General features: G+C 53.1%; 1 protein-coding gene across 1 annotated transcript; it reads left to right on the top strand.

Moving 5' to 3' along the window:
- Positions 1-297: 297 nt before the first annotated feature.
- On the top strand, positions 298-17,101 carry LOC148164941 (voltage-dependent N-type calcium channel subunit alpha-1B-like). The gene is given in 10 exon segments (XM_088021286.1): positions 298-387; positions 1,643-1,751; positions 7,675-7,782; positions 8,287-8,399; positions 9,405-9,569; positions 11,193-11,309; positions 12,694-12,901; positions 13,137-13,381; positions 13,785-13,914; positions 13,917-17,101. Coding segments are annotated over 10 exon segments (1,602 nt in total). The 5' UTR covers positions 298-378; the 3' UTR covers positions 14,315-17,101.
- The last annotated feature ends 963 nt before the right edge of the window (positions 17,102-18,064 follow it).

Here is an 18,064-nt window from a genome sequence, read left to right on the forward strand (position 1 = left end):
GCTTGGGGAGCTGGGGAGGGTCCAGGAGATGCTCAGGGTGCTATGACCAGGAGGTCCTAGGCCCAGGGCAGAGATGCCTGTCTGTTTACCCTGGCCTTGTCCTTCTGCCACTTCCAGAGATCCCTGCCCTTCTAGGGCCTGGACAGGCAGAGGAGAGCCTCTGGTGAAGGTGCCCTGGACAGAGCTCTCTTCTTTTGGAAATCACCTGCTTGCTCCCCCTTCAGGCTGGGACCCGACTCCCTGACTTCCCTAGAGAGGAATCCCTCTGCCTCTCCTCCTGCCATCGGTGCTGGTCTACAGGGACCCTGTGCTCTGGAAAGCCGATTTTCCTGGTGTGCATCACAAAGGTGATGTGTGAGGTCCTGGGACCACGATTCGATGTGCCAGGTGGGGCTTCACCAGCATTCAGGGGGGCAGAGTCTGGGCTCGTGTCTCTAGCCACCCGGTCTCTACTAGGCCGAGGATTGGATCTAGGGCCCAGACACTGGGGGCAGGGCTGGGGGCCGGGCTGGGGGCCCCCCCTAGAGGGGAAGAGAGGCTGCTCTGTCATGGGATGTGGGCTTGGCAGAGGACAGGCACAACCCGGGGAGGGGCCCTGTGCCCCCTTCTCTAGCTCTGTCTTATGGTAGACGACAAGAGAGCGGTGAGAGAAGACAGGTAGGTCACGGTGCCCCTAGGGCTCTACCTGGTCAGCTAGGTGACCTCCCAGGCTGAGACCATGCCAGACACACCAAGGGTACTTTTCTTCCTGGACACCACCTAAGTTCTCAGAGCCTCAGGCTCTGGGCAGCTGCTGGCTCTACCCGGAGGTCTGTGGTACAGACACACATCTGTCTCCCGCTCTTCTGTCCTTGAAAAATGAGGAGAGAAAAGGGGCTGTTCACCTGATGCGGAAACAGGGAGCAAAGCAGCAGGGCACTGCTCCCAGTCTGGTCCGAAGTACTTTTACTCCTGTGCAATGGCCCTGAGCCTCTCCCTACCAGCCTCCACGCTGGCCCTGTGCAGTACCATCTGTTCTGGGTCCTTCTGACTGGAAGGTGCTGGCTGCCTCTTCCAGGCCCCCTGGCTGGGTGGTGAGAGGCAGAAGCCTTCCTGGGGTGAAGGGATGCCTCACTGGGAGTGGGAGCTCAGAGCTGTGCTCTTGGCTAACCTGCCCCTTGTCCAGTGCTCCAGGCTGCCGGTGGAGGAGAAGACGTTGGGCAGAGCTGTAAGGACAGGGGTCTTCCCTCCTGTCTGTGGGCCATCCCAGGGTGCCTCGCCTCTGTTCTGCAGCCCAGATCCCTCCCTCTTCAGCCCAGGCCCCACGCCCCTTATTCCAGCCTTGGGCAGGGGTCCTTCTGGCTAAGCATGTGCCTGTTCTTTCAGAGGGATCCAGGCTTCTGGCTTGGTGCTATGCTACAGTCTTTACCTGGACTTCTATTTTTCCGTAGCTAGGAGAAGGAGGGACTGCTCCAAGGGGGGGGTGTGGTCCAAGGGTGAGTGTGAATGCTGGCAAAACTCCCAGCCACCCAACTTTGCCTGGGCGCCTGCAGAAGCACCCCTAGGAGGCGAAGCCCAGCCTTTAGGGGCCTCCAGCCCCTTGTAGTCCTGTGGTGGAGGGACCCTGGTAGGCCTGGCCCTGACCTGCTCCCCTTGTCTCTAGCGCCTGGTTCGCATGAACATGCCCATCTCCAATGAGGACATGACCGTCCACTTCACGTCCACGCTGATGGCCCTCATTCGGACTGCACTGGAGATCGAGCTGGCTCCAGGTGAGCAAGGCAGCATCTGGGGAGGGCACCAAGCCAGGACCGGGCGGTCCTCAGTCCAGAGCCACCCCCAGGTGGGTGTGCAGGGAAGGGGGGTGAGGAGGCTTGTCTGGAGACGACCAAGGACAGCTGCTCATGGCGCCTCTGTTGGGCACTGACCTCATCCCCTGATAACCGCCCTGCCTTTGAGCCTTGTAATGATCCCATTTTCATGTGCGGGAGCTGAGGTGCAGGTTAAATGACCTGTCCAGGTTACCCAGAGCATGTGACGGCAGAACATAGGTTCACATGAGGTAGCACCCTTCCAGGGTGCAGCGTCTGTGTGCCTTCTGTCCACTCCCCGTAGTGGCCCCGGGCCCTGTCAGGTCCTCTCCTGAGCTGACTGATAGGACTGCATAGCCTGTGCCAAATCTAGGAGAGAATAAACCTCCAGTGTATCCTTTCCACCTTCACCCTCCTGTGAAAATTAGAAAAATTAGAGCCACCAGAGGGGATCTGCACTGTCTCTGCCCCCACACCACCCTCCTGGCTGCACTCGAGCCCTTGAGCTCAGCCGTTTCGTTTGTAGCGGATGAGTCGAGGCCAGTCCCGTACCCTGCCCCCCTTGCCCTCTAGGTCCCGTTCTCATCATCTACCCACAGATGTCATGCCAGAAATTCTGCACCCTGCTTCTTGCCTGTCAGTTTTTCCTCCCTATTGGATTCTTTGTATCAACATATAAACAAGCTATGATCTCTCCCATCTTTAAAAGGTTTTCTGCTCCCTCCATTGGCTTCCCTATGTTTATTCTTCCCCTCCTCGGGACCAACTCCTCGAGAGACTGGTCTGTATTGTCTGTCTGGTCTCTCTTGTTCGGTCTGCAGGTGGGTTTCCACTGCAATGCTGCTGGAGCCACTCTTGCTGAGCTGTTCGGCGACCTCCGTGTGCTCGCTCCTCATTTTACCTAATCCACAGCTCAGCCTTTCCTCCGTGGTCGCGTCCGCCCGCGGCTCGGCCCTTCCTCCGTGGCCGCGCCCGCCCGCCGCTCGGCCCTTCCTCCGTGGCCGCGCCCGCCCGCGGCTCGGCCCTTCCTCCGTGGTCGTGTAGTTCTTCTTGAATCCCTTTGATGTTTCCTGTTCTGTTTTCTCATGTCTCCCATCCTCTGAATGTCACGGTGCCCCTCAGACTGTTCTCTTTGCCACGTTCGTCATTCCACCTATTTTCATGGCTCTAAATACTGGGAATTCCAACTTTGTGTTTTTAGTGCAGGCCTCCTCCTGAACTCCAGACCTGCATTCTGCATTCTCATGTGAATTTTTACTGTCTCCACTGGGAGGCCCAGGAAGCATTCCAAAGTTCACTTGCCCAAACTTGATCGCCACGTGTTCCCCATGATCTTTCCCGTCTCCATCAGTGGAAACTCTGTTCTTCCAGTTAGTCACTCAAGACAAAAACCTCTGGAGTCATTCTTACCTCCTCTTTCTTTCTTTCTTTTTTTTAAAATCCTTTTCCCAGTTTTGATCCATATATGATCTCCTGTCATATCTCTTGACTCCACCTTCATAATATACCAGAATATGGTCACTTCTATGTCCTCTCCCACTGCTAGCTCCTGGTCCAAGCCCCTCTCTCGGGTCTTGACTCGATTCTTAGAGTAGCTTCAGACTGGTCTGCCTCTGTTCTTATCTGCCTGCAACAGAACAGCTAGAATGATCATGTTAAAAACCAAAGCAATAAAATAAATAAACCTCTGGCTAGACCAATCAAGAAAAAGAGATAGAAATAACCAATATAAGGAATGAAAGAGAGAACACCACTACAGGTCCTGCTGCCATTAAATGGATAACAAGGAAATTTTATGAACAACTTTCTGTCAATAACTTCAACAACTTAAATGAAATGGAAAAATTCCTTGACACCAAATATCAAGCTCATTCAAGAATGGATAACCTGAGTGGGTTAAAAAAAGGAAGAGAGAATCTGAGTAGCACTATAGTTATTAAAGAAATTAAATTATAGTTAAAAGCCTTCCAACAAAGAAAATCCCCGGCCCAGTTAGCTCCATAGGTGAGGTCCACCAAACATTTAAGGGGGAGATAATACCAGCTCTGTATAAACTCTTCCAGAAAATAGAGAAAAAGAGGACATTTCTCAACTTACCATATTGTGCTGACATTGCTCCTACACCAAGATGAGACAAAGACATTATAGGAAAAGAAAGTGACAGATCAGTATCCCTCATGACTGTAGACACAAAAATATTCCACCCAGTTTTCTCAAACTGAGTCTGGCTGTATATATATCTATTTGCTTGATGACAAAAGTAGGGTTTATCCCAGGAATGCAAGTTGAGTTCAAGTATAAAAAATCAATCAATATAATTTAATATATCAAAGAAGTAGAACTATATGATCATCTCAATAGATGCAGAAAAAGCATTTCACAAGAATTCAGTATCCATGATTTTAAAAATTCTGCATAGAGTAGAAACTGAAGGAAGCCCCCTCAATCTGATCAAGGATATCTATGAAAAACCTTCAGCGAATGACACACTTAACAAAGAAAGACTAACCCCTTTTTCCCTAAGATCAAGAACAAAGGATGTCTGCTGTCACCATTCTTGTTCAACACCATACATTAGGTCCTAGCCATTGTAATGAGTTAAGAAAAAGAAATAGGCATACCAATTGGAAAGGAAGAAATAAAACTGCCTGTATTCACAACTGACATGATTATCTATGGAGAAAAATCTGAAAGACTCTAAGAAAAAGTGAATAAAATGGAGGCATCTACGGGCCAAGGAATGCCAAGGATGGCTGGGAGCCACCAACATCTAGAAACGGGCAAGGAAGAATTCTTCACTAGAACATTTGGAGGAGGCACGGTCATGCTGGACACCTTGATTTTGAGCTTCTGGCCTCCAGAACTGAGATAATAAATTTCTGTTGTTTTAAGCCATTAAAAAAAGTAACTAAAACCATCCCCAAGTATAGAGCAAGGTCACAGGATACAAGGTCAGTGTGCAAGAAGCAAATGTATTTCTGTATATTAGCAATTAACAATTGAAATGGGAAAAAGTTCCATTAAAATCACACCAAAAACATGAAGTACTTCTTTGTTGTTGGATAACTCTAAAAAGTATATATGTGAGATCTCTATGTTGCAAATTTCAAAACATTGAAAGAAGCAAAGAAGATCTAAAAATTAAGCACTGCATCATCTTCATGCATTGGAAGATTCCATATTGTCATGATGTCAATTCTTCCCACATTCATCAATAGAATAAATGTTCACCCAATCAAAATCCCAACAGGTTTTTAGGTAGAAATGTACAAACAAATTCTAAAATGTATCTAGAAAAGCAAAAGAACTTGAATAACAAACAATTTTGAAAAGAGAACAAAGAAAACTTACTCTACCTGAATCAAAGACTTTCTATAAAGCACGTCAATTGAGGCGTATCGTGTTGGTGACAGGACAGAGACATGGGTCAGTGGAACACAATAGAGACTCGTACTTACATTGCCAATGGATTTTTGATGAAGTTGTAAAGGCAATTAATGAAGAAAAGATAATTTTTTCAACAAATGGTACTTGAAAAATTTAGACAACTACCCAGAAAAGGGAAAAATCTTGACATTTAGCGTCTTAGTCTGCTAGGGCTGCCAATAACAAAGAACCACAACTGAGTGGCTTAAACACAGAAATTTATTTCTCACAGTCTGGAGGCTGAAAGTCCAAATCAAGGTGCCAGGAAGGTAAGTTTCATTCCTGGGCCTGTTCTCTTGGTTTGTAGGGTGGTCACCTTCTCACTGTGTGCTCACGTGGTCTTTCCCTGAGTGCATACAGAGAGTGAACGAATTTTCTGGTGTCTCTTCTCATAAGGACACTAACTCTCTGGGTCAGGGTCCCATCCTTCTGACCTCATTTCACCTAATTGCCTCCTTCTTGGCCTTATACAGTCACAATGAGGGTTCCGGCTTCAGCATGTGAACGGGGGCAGCACACAATTCAGTCCATAGCACATACCTTTTACCTCCTACAAAAATTAACTTGAAATTGATCATAGACATAAATGTAAAATGTAAAATTATAAAACCTCTAGAAGGAAACACAGGAGAGAGATTTTGGCAATTTTGAGTTTGGCAAAGATTTTTGAAGACACAAAAAGCATGAGCCATAAAAGAAAAATTGAAAAATTGAACTTTATCAACATTAAAAACTTTTGCTCTTCAAAAAGACATTTAAGAAAATGAAAAGACAAAGCTAAAGCATTGGTGAAGATATTTTTGAACCATGTATCTGATATAGGATCAGTTTCCAGAATAGATAAAGGTCTGTCACAACTCAGTAATAAGAAAGTAAACAACCTAATAAAAATGGGTAAAGGATTCAAATAGACATGTCACCAAAAAATATATATGGAAGGCAAATAAACACCTATAAAGATGCTCAATATCATTAATCATTAGAGAAATCCAAAATGAAGTCTACGGCCATACCACCCTGAACGCGCCCGATCTCGTCTGATCTCGGAAGCTAAGCAGGGTCGGGCCTGGTTCGTACTTGGATGGGAGAAATCCAAAATGAAGCCATAGTAAGATAACACTACATGGTTATTAATACAGTTAAAGTACTTTTCTAAATGACAATATTAAGTCCTGGTGAGAATGCATAATATGGAATTCTTGTGATCCTAGTTTGGCAGTTCCTTACCGTACGGCCCAGCCAGCCCACTCCCAAGTGGGAAGAAAAGAAAACATACATCTGCACAAAAACCTATATGCAAATGTTCACAGCTTTATTTCATAATCTCCTCAAAATGTAAGCAACTCAAATGCTCACAACTGGTGAATGGATAAACAAATTGGGGTCTATCCATACCACAAGGTAGTACTCTGCAATCAAAAGAAACAGGCTACTTATACACTCAACAACGTGGACTGAATCTCAAAGGCACCACGATGAGTGGAGAAGTCCTACTCAAAAGCCAATACACCCAATGACGTTGTTTGTGGGGCATTCTGGAGAAGGCAAAACAGACCGAGACAGAAAACACACTAGGGATGGGACGGGGTGAGAGGAGGCCAAGGGGTCAGCTACAAAGGGAGCACAGAGGGACTTTGGCAGTGGGGCCATATACCATGACTCGATTGTGGGGTGGATGTGTGGCTTTATGGATTTACCAAAGTTCATAGAATGGGATAACTGAAAAGGGTGGATTTCGTTGTATGTACATTATACCATAGTAAACCTGATGCTAAAAAAAGGTCAGAGTATTTTATCCCTCTGCTTATCACGCTCTGCTGCTTCCTATCTCAACATCTGCTCCCTGCAGCCCGTCACCCCCACCCCCCGCTCAGTGAGCCTTGCCTTCCTGGCTGGTTGTGTGACACACCAAGGCCTTTGCACCCCCTGGTCCTTTTCTGCCTTCGGGGTCTTACACACACACCACCTTCTCATGAGACCTTTCCTGACTACCCTGTCCAAAATTTCAGCCCTCCTAATATTTCTCATCCCTCCCTACTTAAGCTTTTTCTGCACCCAACACACTAGGTTTTGAACTTACTGCCACTTTATTGTTGAGTCAAGCCACATGGTGCCACAAAGGCGGCTCCTTTGCTTTTGTTCCATCACCTAGAATAGTCCCTGGCACGGGAGGGTGCTCTCTTGATAGTTTTGAATGGCTGGACGAACAGCTGGACCGCCACCATATCCCTTCTCCACTCCCAGGGCCCACGCACACAGGCCTCTGTCTCTGCACGTGCCCATCAGGGACGCTCTGACAGCCGCCGTGGCCGTGCTTCTCCCCGCTCTGCCCTTTCTCCTGGCACTGTCCTTGCCCCATTTCCCCTCACACCACACCTCTCCCTGCCGGCTCCCCCAGGGGGCCCGTGAGACAGCTCCTAACATCTCTCTTCCCCTCCACACCCTTGTCCTGCCCCAGCCGGCACCAAGCAGCATCAGTGTGATGCAGAGTTGAGGAAGGAGATTTCCTCTGTGTGGGCCAATCTGCCCCAGAAGACCCTGGATTTACTGGTGCCACCCCATAAACGTAAGTGAGGGCAAGAAATTCTCCTTGTTCACCCCTCTTTTGTGTCCCACCCAGAGGCAGAGCCGGGAGGCCTGGGCCAGGGTGACCTCGTCAATAGTCTAGACTTAGTTTCCACCTGCAGGGAGAACGGTCTTACCAGTGGGTGCATAGGGACTGTGGGAAGGGATTCCCTGGGCTTTATTCTGTTGACCACAGTCACCCACGTTCCTGGTGGGGGTGTATACTTAAAAAAATCCAGAGAACAGCAGGGAGACTCCTACAGTTAGAGATGAGGTGCTTAAAGATTAAACCCCACATCCACTTCATTGGGAGGAGATGGAGGGCCCTGTGGAGAGTCAGTACAGCTCCAGAGGACACGTGCTCAGTGTCCACAGATGCAACTTCGGCCAAGCCCTGTGCCCTTCCCTGAGCGTGTCCAGGAGTCCCTGTGGTGGAGGCTGTTCCCTTGTCCCCCCACCTCCCCTTCCTCCTCCACACCCCACCCTCTGTTTTCTCTCCCTCCAGCCGATGAGATGACCGTAGGAAAGGTGTATGCAGCTCTGATGATACTTGACTTCTACAAACAGAACAAGACCCCCAGAGACCAGATTCACCAGGCCACGGGAGGCCTGTCCCAGGTACCGAGTTCCAGGATTTCCAAGAAGTAAACCTCAGACTCTGGCACGCATCAGTTGTTTTGACGGCAGAGGAAACCCACATCCTTCCTGGGGATTGCACGGCGGGAAAAGGAAGATGAGAGGTTCCTACTGTAGCCTCACTCTCCGACCCCAAAGTCAGAAACCCCATACAGCCTGAGTGCTTTCCAACGGCTGGTCTCTTGCTGGTACTGGGGGCCCCCTGACTTGGAGACCTAGTTTTCAGGAGCAGTAGACAAGGGGTGAGGACCTGTTCCCTGGAGATACCACTGTTTTAAGTGTTAGAAGAAAGAAGTTTGAAGAATATTTGAGGAGGTTGTTTGGGGAGGTTCGAGGAGAACCTGATTACCGTGCACATTGGCAGGGACCGGAGAGAATCAAACTGATGGGTCCAGGGTCATGATTTCTTCCCCTCATGACTCTGACTGGGCTGGTTTGGGGCCCCATCTTCCTGACGTCATCCTTCAAAGATAACAACTTTCCCATGCAGCCAAACCATCAGTGACCATACGTAGACTCTGTCTAGAAAGTTGCCTGGTTCGGAGCTTACAGGGACATTCACCCATCGTGGGATGGGAAGTATCTGATGCCCACACCACATCCCCCATTCCCCTCTCTGTTGCAGACACCCATTAGTGCCCCCCCGCCACCCCCCGAGCCCTGAAATGTCCTTAGAATTCTGCTCAGTCCGGGGTCATGCAGCCTCTACCCATCAATCCAAGTTGATGATGAGATGAAACCTTTTACCATTTTTAATTGGATGAGGTCCCCAGATTTTGTAGGTAGGGATACTGAAGCTCCAAGAAGTGAAATGACTTTCCTGATGTCACTCACAGGCCAGGTTGGGAGTAAGCCCCCGCCTACCTCCTGTGTAGGGCTGGGGCAGGGCAGAAGGAGCACCAACCCATGCTGTGGGGTCAGGCCAGCTTTCTGGCACACCTGTCTGTGCCCTTAGAGCTCTTCCTCTTCCCTGCGTCCCTTCTACAGATGGGCCCTGTGTCCCTGTTCCACCCTCTGAAGGCCACGCTGGAGCAGACACAGCCGGCTGTGCTCCGAGGAGCCCGGGTTTTCCCTCGGCAGAAGAGCTCTGCATCCCTCAGCAACGGCGGGGCCGTGTCAGTACCTGGCCAGGGTGTGAGGTGCACGGAGGAGGTAGGACTCCTGGTTTCTCCCCCTCCCAGAGGGGCTCCCTGTAGGCTGTGCTGCAGGACATGGAGCCCTCAGGTCCCATCACCACTTTGGGAGACTGGCCTCTCTGTTCCACCCCGTGCCCACCTCCCCCCAAATGGTTCCCCGCAGATGCTGCCTGAAAGCTAGTCCAGGCGGGCTGCTGGAGCGGTCCATGGTGGACTCCAAAGCTAATTCCCAAAACGTTACACGGGTGCCTCTGATGGCACTGAGGTCAGTGGATTTAGACAGTCGGTGGTTCCCACTGTCACCTCCCATTGTGCGTGCCCATTTCCCTTTCCAGTGAGGGGCCTCTGCCTCTGCTTCCTCACTGCCCGTTGAGAAATGATTTGTTTCGACCCCATTCTGTTGACGGCCTGTGTGTGTCTAGTCTTCCTAACTCCTCTAAGACATTTTTCCTCAGATCTCCACTCCAGTAGTGATTTCTGAAGCAATTGTATTTTGTAGACAAATTGGTAACGTCCTTGTTACCTAACCCCTAACTCTTGCCACAATAATTCTTGGTAATGAACCACCCAAAACCAAGTGTTGCGAACTAACAGTCACCTACCTGTCTTGTACCGTGTGTCGCTGGGGGGTGGTAGCAGGCAGGCTCCTCTCAGCCACCCCCTCAGGGCCAGCAGGGTCCCAGGTCTGCTAACACCCTTATTGGCTAAAGGAAATCACTGGCTGAGCCCAAAGAGGGGGGACTGTGCTCTGCCTCATCCAGCAAGGGCTAAGGTGTGGGGCCTGGTACCAGACTGGGCACAGCATGCATGTTTAGGGCTCCTGATTTCCTCCTCATCTGTACATGTTTGGATGTTCTTTTCTGCAGCCTGGTTGTGGGTCTTGGACTGTTAATCAGGTAGGTTTTCCTGAGTACTACACTGCCCCTAACGTAGTGGTCAGGGCCTGCTGTGCACCCGCGTAGACAGGATGTCCGCCCTCTGCGTCATGCATGCTCTGCACATGTGGCCTCCCACTACTCCTGGGAGGCCCTGTCTAGGGCCGAGGAACCTGCCGGGTGTCCCTAGACCAGCAAGCGGTGGGCCCAGACCTCCCTCGGACTCATGTCCGGGGCCCTCTCTGCCCATCTGCTCTGAGCCCTGGTACTGGGTCCACATCCCTTGCTGTGTGGCCACTTGAGAGCCTGTACTTGAAGGGCCTCATGCATCTGGGCTGCTTCTCATCCAGAGTAGAAGGGGCCAGTGTAGGTTCCTGGCAGGTTGGAGCCAGGTCCTTGGTGGGCCTTCCAAGGCCCACAGACCTCTGAGCCAACAGCACAATCCTCTCTTCTCTACAGACAAACCCAGGAGAGTGGCATCAAGGAGTCTGTTTCCTGGGGTACTCAGAGGACCCAGGAGGTACCCTATGAGGCAAGGACACCCCTGGAGCGTGGCCACTCTACAGAGATCCCAGTGGTGCAGCCAGGAAACCCGGGGAGGGCTCCCAGGGCTGGGGAGCCAGGCTGGGGATGGGGGATGAGATAAGGATTGGGGTGAGACAGGGATGGTGGGAGATGGCAGGAGTGTGGCGGGGAGCCCAGGATGGGGGGGAAGGTGAGAGTGGGGTGGGGGCCGGTGTGACTGCGGGCTGCTGTGTGCCCAGGCTGTGGACGTCCAGATGCAGAGCATGGCCCTGAGAGGTCCGGACGGGGAGCCCCAACCCGGACTGGAGAGCCAGGGACGCGCGGCCTCCATGCCTCGCCTGGCTGCAGAGACTCAGGTGGGTGGCCTGGGAGGGCCAGGGTCATGGGAGGGTGGGGGCGTGGGGGATGAGGAGTCCTGGCTTGGGGAGGGCTTGTGTCCCGCGTGAGGGCTCCCTACCTGCACGGCGGCCTGGACACTGTCAGCCCTGTTGGGAGCTCCCAGGATGATGGTCTCAAGAGGTGCAGCCAGAGTCCTCGGAGGCCTGCCAGGAATCCCCACCACCCACCGGTGCTCAGCCTCCTGCGGTGGCCCTGGGGCTTCCATCTCCCAGCCCAGTGTCCCTGACCCAGACTCTCCCTCTCTCTAGGACACCCCTCCTCACGCCAGCCTGCATTGCCCCTCCCAGCCCCCCCGCCATGCACACGGTGCCTCACAGCTTGGTCCTCCCTTTCCCCCATCGATGCTCTGGGGAGGACCTGCCCTGTTCTTTTTTTCTTTTAAAGATTTTATTTATTTTATTTGAGAGAGAGAGCACATGAGAGGGGGGAGGGTCAGAGGGAGAAGCAGACTCCCTGCTGAGCCCAATGCGGGACTCGATCCTGGAACTCCAGGGTCATGACCTGAGCCGAAGGCAGTTGCTTAACCAACTGAGCCACCCAGGCGCCTGACCTGCCCTGTTCTTTCTCTGGACTCTGGAGGCGGCACCACCTCCATCCCCTGCTCCTTCGGGGATGCTTTGAGTACCGAGCAGGAAGCTCCAGGGCAAGGGGGCTGTGGGCCCATTCACAAGGACTCAGAGAGGGGCCTGCAGACCTGAGGCTGTGTCAGGGGGCCCTGCTTTCACTTCCTGGGATGGTGAGGGGCTTTAGAGGGGCATGTCCTCCAGCCGGGGACCCTCAGTGTTTGCCTGGGGCTGGCCCTGTCCCTGCCTCCTTTTGTGGTTCCTGGTTCTGCACATTCCAATGACTTCATTCTCTAAACTTGTCTCTGCCTCCCATTGGTGGTGGCTCCCGCCCTCTTCCCCTTCCCGAGCCTGGCCCGCTGGGCGGCCAGCTTGAGGACGCCGAGTGGAGGCTGTGGGTCAGCTCCCCTGGGAGGGCCCCTTTCCGCAGGTCCCGATTTCAGCCCAGGGCAGGAGCCCCATGGCCCTGGCCCAGCAGGGCCATCACACGCAGCCACCCCTCAGGGTTCTCCCAGCCAGGCCCGCAGCCTCCCTCTTCCTGGCATCCTCCCTGTCCCCCAGGGACACTGAGGCCAACAGCTCTCTGGGCCCCGCTGGCAGAGACGGACAGCACCTTGTGCAGCGTGCTCTGGGAGAAAGGGTGGGCCTGGGTGGGGAAGAGCTTTCTGGGGAGAGGGAGGGGCCTGGTGGTTCCTGAGCCCCAGGCCTTCAGGGCCGCCCTGGAGCCTGCCCCAGGCCCCTCTCTCAGACTGTGTGCCAACCCACATCCCACCCGCAGCCGGCCCCCAACGCCAGCCCCATGAAGTGCTCCATCTCCACACTGGCGCCCCAGCGTCCCCACATGGCTCATCTCTGCAGCGCTGCCCTGGACCATGCCCCAGCCAGCCAGGCTGCGCCCCATCACCACCACCGCTGCCATCGCCGCAGGGAGAGGAAGCAGAAGTCCTTGGAGAAGGGGCCCAGCCTGTCCGCAGACACAGATGGCGGTGCGTGTGGGGGTCCCTCCTATGGCCAGGGCCTGAGGCATTCCTTTCTGTGCCTCCACCATCCAAACGGCCCTGAGTAGGGGGCTGTGAGGCCCAGGTCTGGGGACCAGGCAGGATCACCCACGCACCTCAGCTCTCCCCCTGGGTCCCCCTGCTGGCCCTGGGGACTGGGTCTGGGCTGGGGGTCTGTCTCCCCACCTGGCTCGCTGTGCTGACTTCCCCTCTTCCTGGCCAGCACCCAGCAGTGCTGCAGGGCCAGGCCCACCCCCACAAGAGGGGCCCACAGGCTGCCGGACGGAGCGCAGACAGGAGCGGGGCCGGTCACAAGAGCGGAGGCAGCCCTCTTCCTCTTCCTCGGAGAAGCAGCGTTTCTACTCCTGTGACCGCTTTGGGGGCCGGGAGCCCTCGCAGCCCAAACCCTCCCTCAGCAGCCACCCCACGTCACCAACAGCTGGGCAGGAGCCAGGACCCCCAAGACCGGTAAGACAGGACCCCCCTCACTGTCCCTCCTTATGAGCCCCCCCCCCACCATGCTCTGAATCCTCCTTCATGTCCTGGTTCCCAGGCCCGAGTCTGTGCTCCCCCCCTCCTTGCTCCATTCCTCCCGCACCAGCCCGATCCTCCCCTCCCAACTGCCCTGGACTGGCCTCTGGTCTCCCTTCTCCCTGAGCTGTGCCTGTCCCTTTGTTCCCCACTGGTCCCCAACCACCTCCCCAGGCCTACCGGCACCAGCGGCTTTCCCCCCTCCACCACACACCCTACGGGTCCCCTCCCAGGGTGCCTGCCTCTCTCCATGCCTCACCCCCCACCTCCATGGTTCTCACCTGCATTGGCCTCTGGTCTGGGACTTTGATTTTTTTTTCTCTGTTCTATTTTCTTGTAGGGTGGTGGTTCAGTGAATGGGAGCCCCTTGTTGTCAACATCCGGTGCTAGCACCCCTGGCCGTGGTGGGCGGAGGCAGCTCCCCCAGACTTCACTGACCCCCCTTCCCAGTGTCACCTACAAGATGGCCAATCTTCGCCTGTCCACTTTGCTGGGGTACAGACCAGCCTCCCCACCTTTTCCCCAGGCCGGCTTAGCCGTGGCCTTTCCGAACACAACGCTCTGCTCCAGAGAGACCCCCTCAGCCAGCCCCTGGCCGCCGGCTCTAGGATCGGCTCTGACCCTTACTTGGGGCAGCGTCTGGACAGTGAGGACACTGCCCGCACCCAGCCTGAGGACACGCTTACCTTCAAGGAGGCTGTGGCCACCAACTCAGGCCGCTCCTCCCGGACTTCCTATGTATCCTCCCTGACCTCCCAGTCGCACCCCCTCCGCCGCGTGCCCAACAGCTACCACTGCACTCTGGGGCTCAGCTCGGGCGGCCGGGTTCAGCATAGCTACCACCACCCCGATCAAGACCACTGGTGCTAGCCGCACCTCCGCTTCACGCCTGCTCAGTGGGCGCGTTCCAGCCGATGAGTTTTATCATCCACGCTGGGCTCCCAGGGACGCGCAGGGGCACTGAGGCAGGGGCAGCAGCCCCTGGTTGGAGCGACCCCGCCTTTGGGGCCAGCTGAGGGGAGGCCCCGTGGCTCCCCCCCACCCCCCCGCCCCCACCTTCTCTTTCACGCTGGACCAATTCCTAAAGCCCTTTCGGAGAGGGACGTGGCTCTCTCTGTCCCCTTGTATGCTGCCTGCCTGGGTCTCATGCCACAGACCCTACACGGGAAGTCACTGCATGTGCTGAGTGGGACCCTGTCAGTCTGAATCCTGTGTGATGGCTCCCAGCGTCTGGGGGGTGTGCCTGGGCCACTTTTAGGAGGTCTGGATCTGGTAGAGACCATCCTTTATCCACGTGTGTGGTACGGAGCCCGGCATGTTTACACGCCTGGCCAGATAAGACAGAGTGGATGGTCAACAGCAGTAACCTCAGGAGCCCGGCCTGTAGCTCCGTGCATTCTTGTCGGCGCCCACAAACACAAACACATCCAGCGTGGCTCTTTGTACTGAAACAGCAGGTGGACACCAGAAATACACTCACACACACTCTGTCCTCTCCCAGATGCTGTCAACCTTGACAGGGACCAAATCTGGAAAACATTCTTGCTGTTGGTTTTGGTTTTTAATCGAAACACCCTTCCCTCTTTTGTCAATTCCATATACTTGATCTAGAAAGAAGAGAAAAACAGAAAAATGGGGAAGGAAATAGTAACAGAACTTAAAAAAAATCCAACCTGGAGGAAGCTCTCAGCTTTTTGTGGGGGGGGGGGTGGTATCTCTCTCTCTCTCTCTCTCTCTCTCTCTCTCGTGCGAGGAGATGCTCTTGCGTCCAGCCTGGGTGGCCCCCCAGCTCCCCTGGCTTCTGCTGCTCTCGACCAAGTGCCTGACTTCCGAGCCCTCTCGTGCCAGGCTCCTGGGGGCGGTGACGTGAAGCCTGTTTGAAGCGTGGGTGAATCCTTGGAACTGTTTCCAGTTCCAAATATCAACCAAGTAGAAAGCTGGTGTCCATGGAGAACACTCATATAACATCCAGTGGGACGGTTGTAGTTGGAAACGAAGCGACCATTTCCCTGTTTTCCTCCCACAAGTGGAAGGGTTCCCTGGGAAGCCACAGAGCAGTGTAGAGCATGTCCTTGTATGGGGTGTTTTCAGTCTGTTCTACGTCTGAATCTCAGGGACAGGATGCCTGCCAAAGAGGGCATGGTATCTGTTGTGAAAGTTTCTTTTCAGATAAGGCCAGAGAGAGGGAGAGGTCGTGGGAAGAGGGAGAGGTGGGGGAGTGGAGATGGACCCGGCGGGCAGGAGGGAGGGCCTGTGTCTGTGCAGGTGCGGGCACTTGGGACGGCCCGACTGAAATGAGGCCAAAACTCAGAGGAAGCGATGGGGCAAGGAGAAGCTTGGCGACTGAGGCTCAGGTAGGAGCCATCTGAAGCCCAGCACTGTGGCACAAGACACGGGAAAGCAGGAAGCGAAAGGGAAATCCAACCTCATGGCCACTGTCAAAAGGGAAACACCGTAGGTAGGAGGCTGTGCATAAAATGCCGGGAGACCCTTTGTTTTGTGAACAAAAGGAATATTTAGATGATTAGATTTTGGTGCATCCTCCGTGTTTGGAAATGTCAGATGATCTCTTCGCTGGATCATTTGAGTGTTCCCATTGGCTGTTGCCCCATGACTCACCTTAAAGAAACCTGGCCTGTGACGTGTGTGTGCGTTTCTCTGTGTGGAGGTGTGTCCCAGTGAGTGGATGTCGTTAACCCACAGGGCTATGCAACAAAGGACACACATTCAATAGAAATAAATCACGTAAGACCACCACCTGTTCTAGGGTTTCAGCATGATTGTGACCAAACCATTTTATAGAACCTCCTTACTGGAAGGCACAATACTCTGAAACTTTAAGATTACAGAGTATTTTACATGCAATAGGAAATAATAACTGGAATGGTATCTCAGACTCTGCATGAGATAGCTCTGTTCCTGTTGCAAAGCAGAAGGATGTGTATTTTGATACTGATGTTTCATCTCTGGCCCACGTTATTGTGAATGTATCCATTCTGTGCAGAACCGCAGCTGCTTCCCAGGCCATGTTGGGTGGAGAATCACTGTTCTAGCCCCACACGGCCTCACCAGTCTGTCTGGATTCTTCTAGACACTGGAATTGGTGAAAACTACAGGGAGTGGGGGAAGAGATACTGTGTCTTGTTTTCCTGACTTTGGGTTTTGTTTCTGTATCGTCTCTTCTCAGCTATCATATGTTTCCACTGAGATCTCATAGTGAGTTGCCAAATTTGAAATGCATTAACCAGTTGTCTGCATCTGGACCAGTCAAGCAGTGGCTGTAGTTTGATGAAGTTATGTGTGCATGTAAAATATATACATATATACATATATACAAGTATGTGCATGAAATGTATATCTTCGTACTTTTTGATACAATGTACTCATTTGTTAATTTTTAATTATATTTGACATAAGTCAAAGGTTTGTTGCAAAGCTTTATATTTAAGAACAGTGTTAAAAAAAAAACCCAAAAAGAAGTCCCAACCATGCAACACAACTGGGACCTGCTTTAAAACAATTCTGTGATTGACGAGTTTGCTGCCTGAGTAATACTGATCACCCAGACTTTGGATTCTGCTATTGTTTCTACAATGACATTTGGTATGAATCAAAGTCCTTGGATTAAAATAAAACTTAGCAAAAAATCAAAACAAACCCCACCATGCTGCTGGGTGATGTATGCAAGAGGTGTGGGAGTGAGCAACCTGTGCGTCCTCAGGAGGCAGGGCCACCTCCATGGGCGTGTGGGCAGGAGTGCAGAGCTGAGCAGCTCTCCGGAGAAAATGACCCCCTAAAACTGATTTGGGCCTGTTCGTGATGCAAGTGTGGATCAGCCTGAGAATCTGGGTGGGGTTGGGGTGAGGGTCATGGGTTGGGGTCAGGGCCAGGGTCTGGATCGGGGTTAGGTTTAAGCATAATTGGCTTTCTTCCCCCTCCTCCAACTCCCTGGGCCTCCAGGGTAGACAGGACTCACCCAGGGTCACACACGAGTCAGAGGTGAGCTGGAGCATTGGTTTTCAGCCCTTCACTCCTGGGCTCAGACAGAAGAAAAGTGAAATGTCCACCTGATTCCTGACAGTTTGAGATCCAACTCATCCCCAGTCAGGGGTTATAGGGGGACTCAGAGGTTATAAAGGGTTCTTCTGCCTTCCCACCTGGGAAGGGTGCTGCTGGCCCCACTCTGCCTGGGCAGCCGCAAGTTCCAGCATGGCCCCACCCCACGAGGGCACTCTGTAGACATGAATGGATTCATATAGGACTGACTGCCATGGCCTGCCCGCCCCCATGTACAGCCTTCTTCGGGCTGTTGGGGACCCCCCCCTGGCGCTGGCTAGATCCTTCATCCCATCTGAGTGATCGGCAGGAAACAGGCAGTAGACAGGACAGCCCTTGGCCTCTGACCATCCAGGGAGCCATCTGTGGCCCTCCAGCTCAGGCCAGAAAGGGTCCTGACAACCCCCACAGCCATTACTGAGCTGACTGTGCACCTGGCAGTGTAACAGGCCCATGGGCAGTGTAGACAGCCCCACAGGATGTTTCCATTCCCAACGTCTGTGTGGTTGAGACAAGGGCTTCCTCCTTCACAGTCTCTTAACCCTCCAAGTGTTGGATGTGGCC

This window comes from Eumetopias jubatus, unplaced genomic scaffold, assembly GCF_037043125.1.
Source record: "Eumetopias jubatus isolate StellerSeaLion01/CBP00866 unplaced genomic scaffold, mEumJub1_p1.0 scaffold_2, whole genome shotgun sequence".
NCBI classification, from domain to species: domain Eukaryota; kingdom Metazoa; phylum Chordata; class Mammalia; order Carnivora; family Otariidae; genus Eumetopias; species Eumetopias jubatus.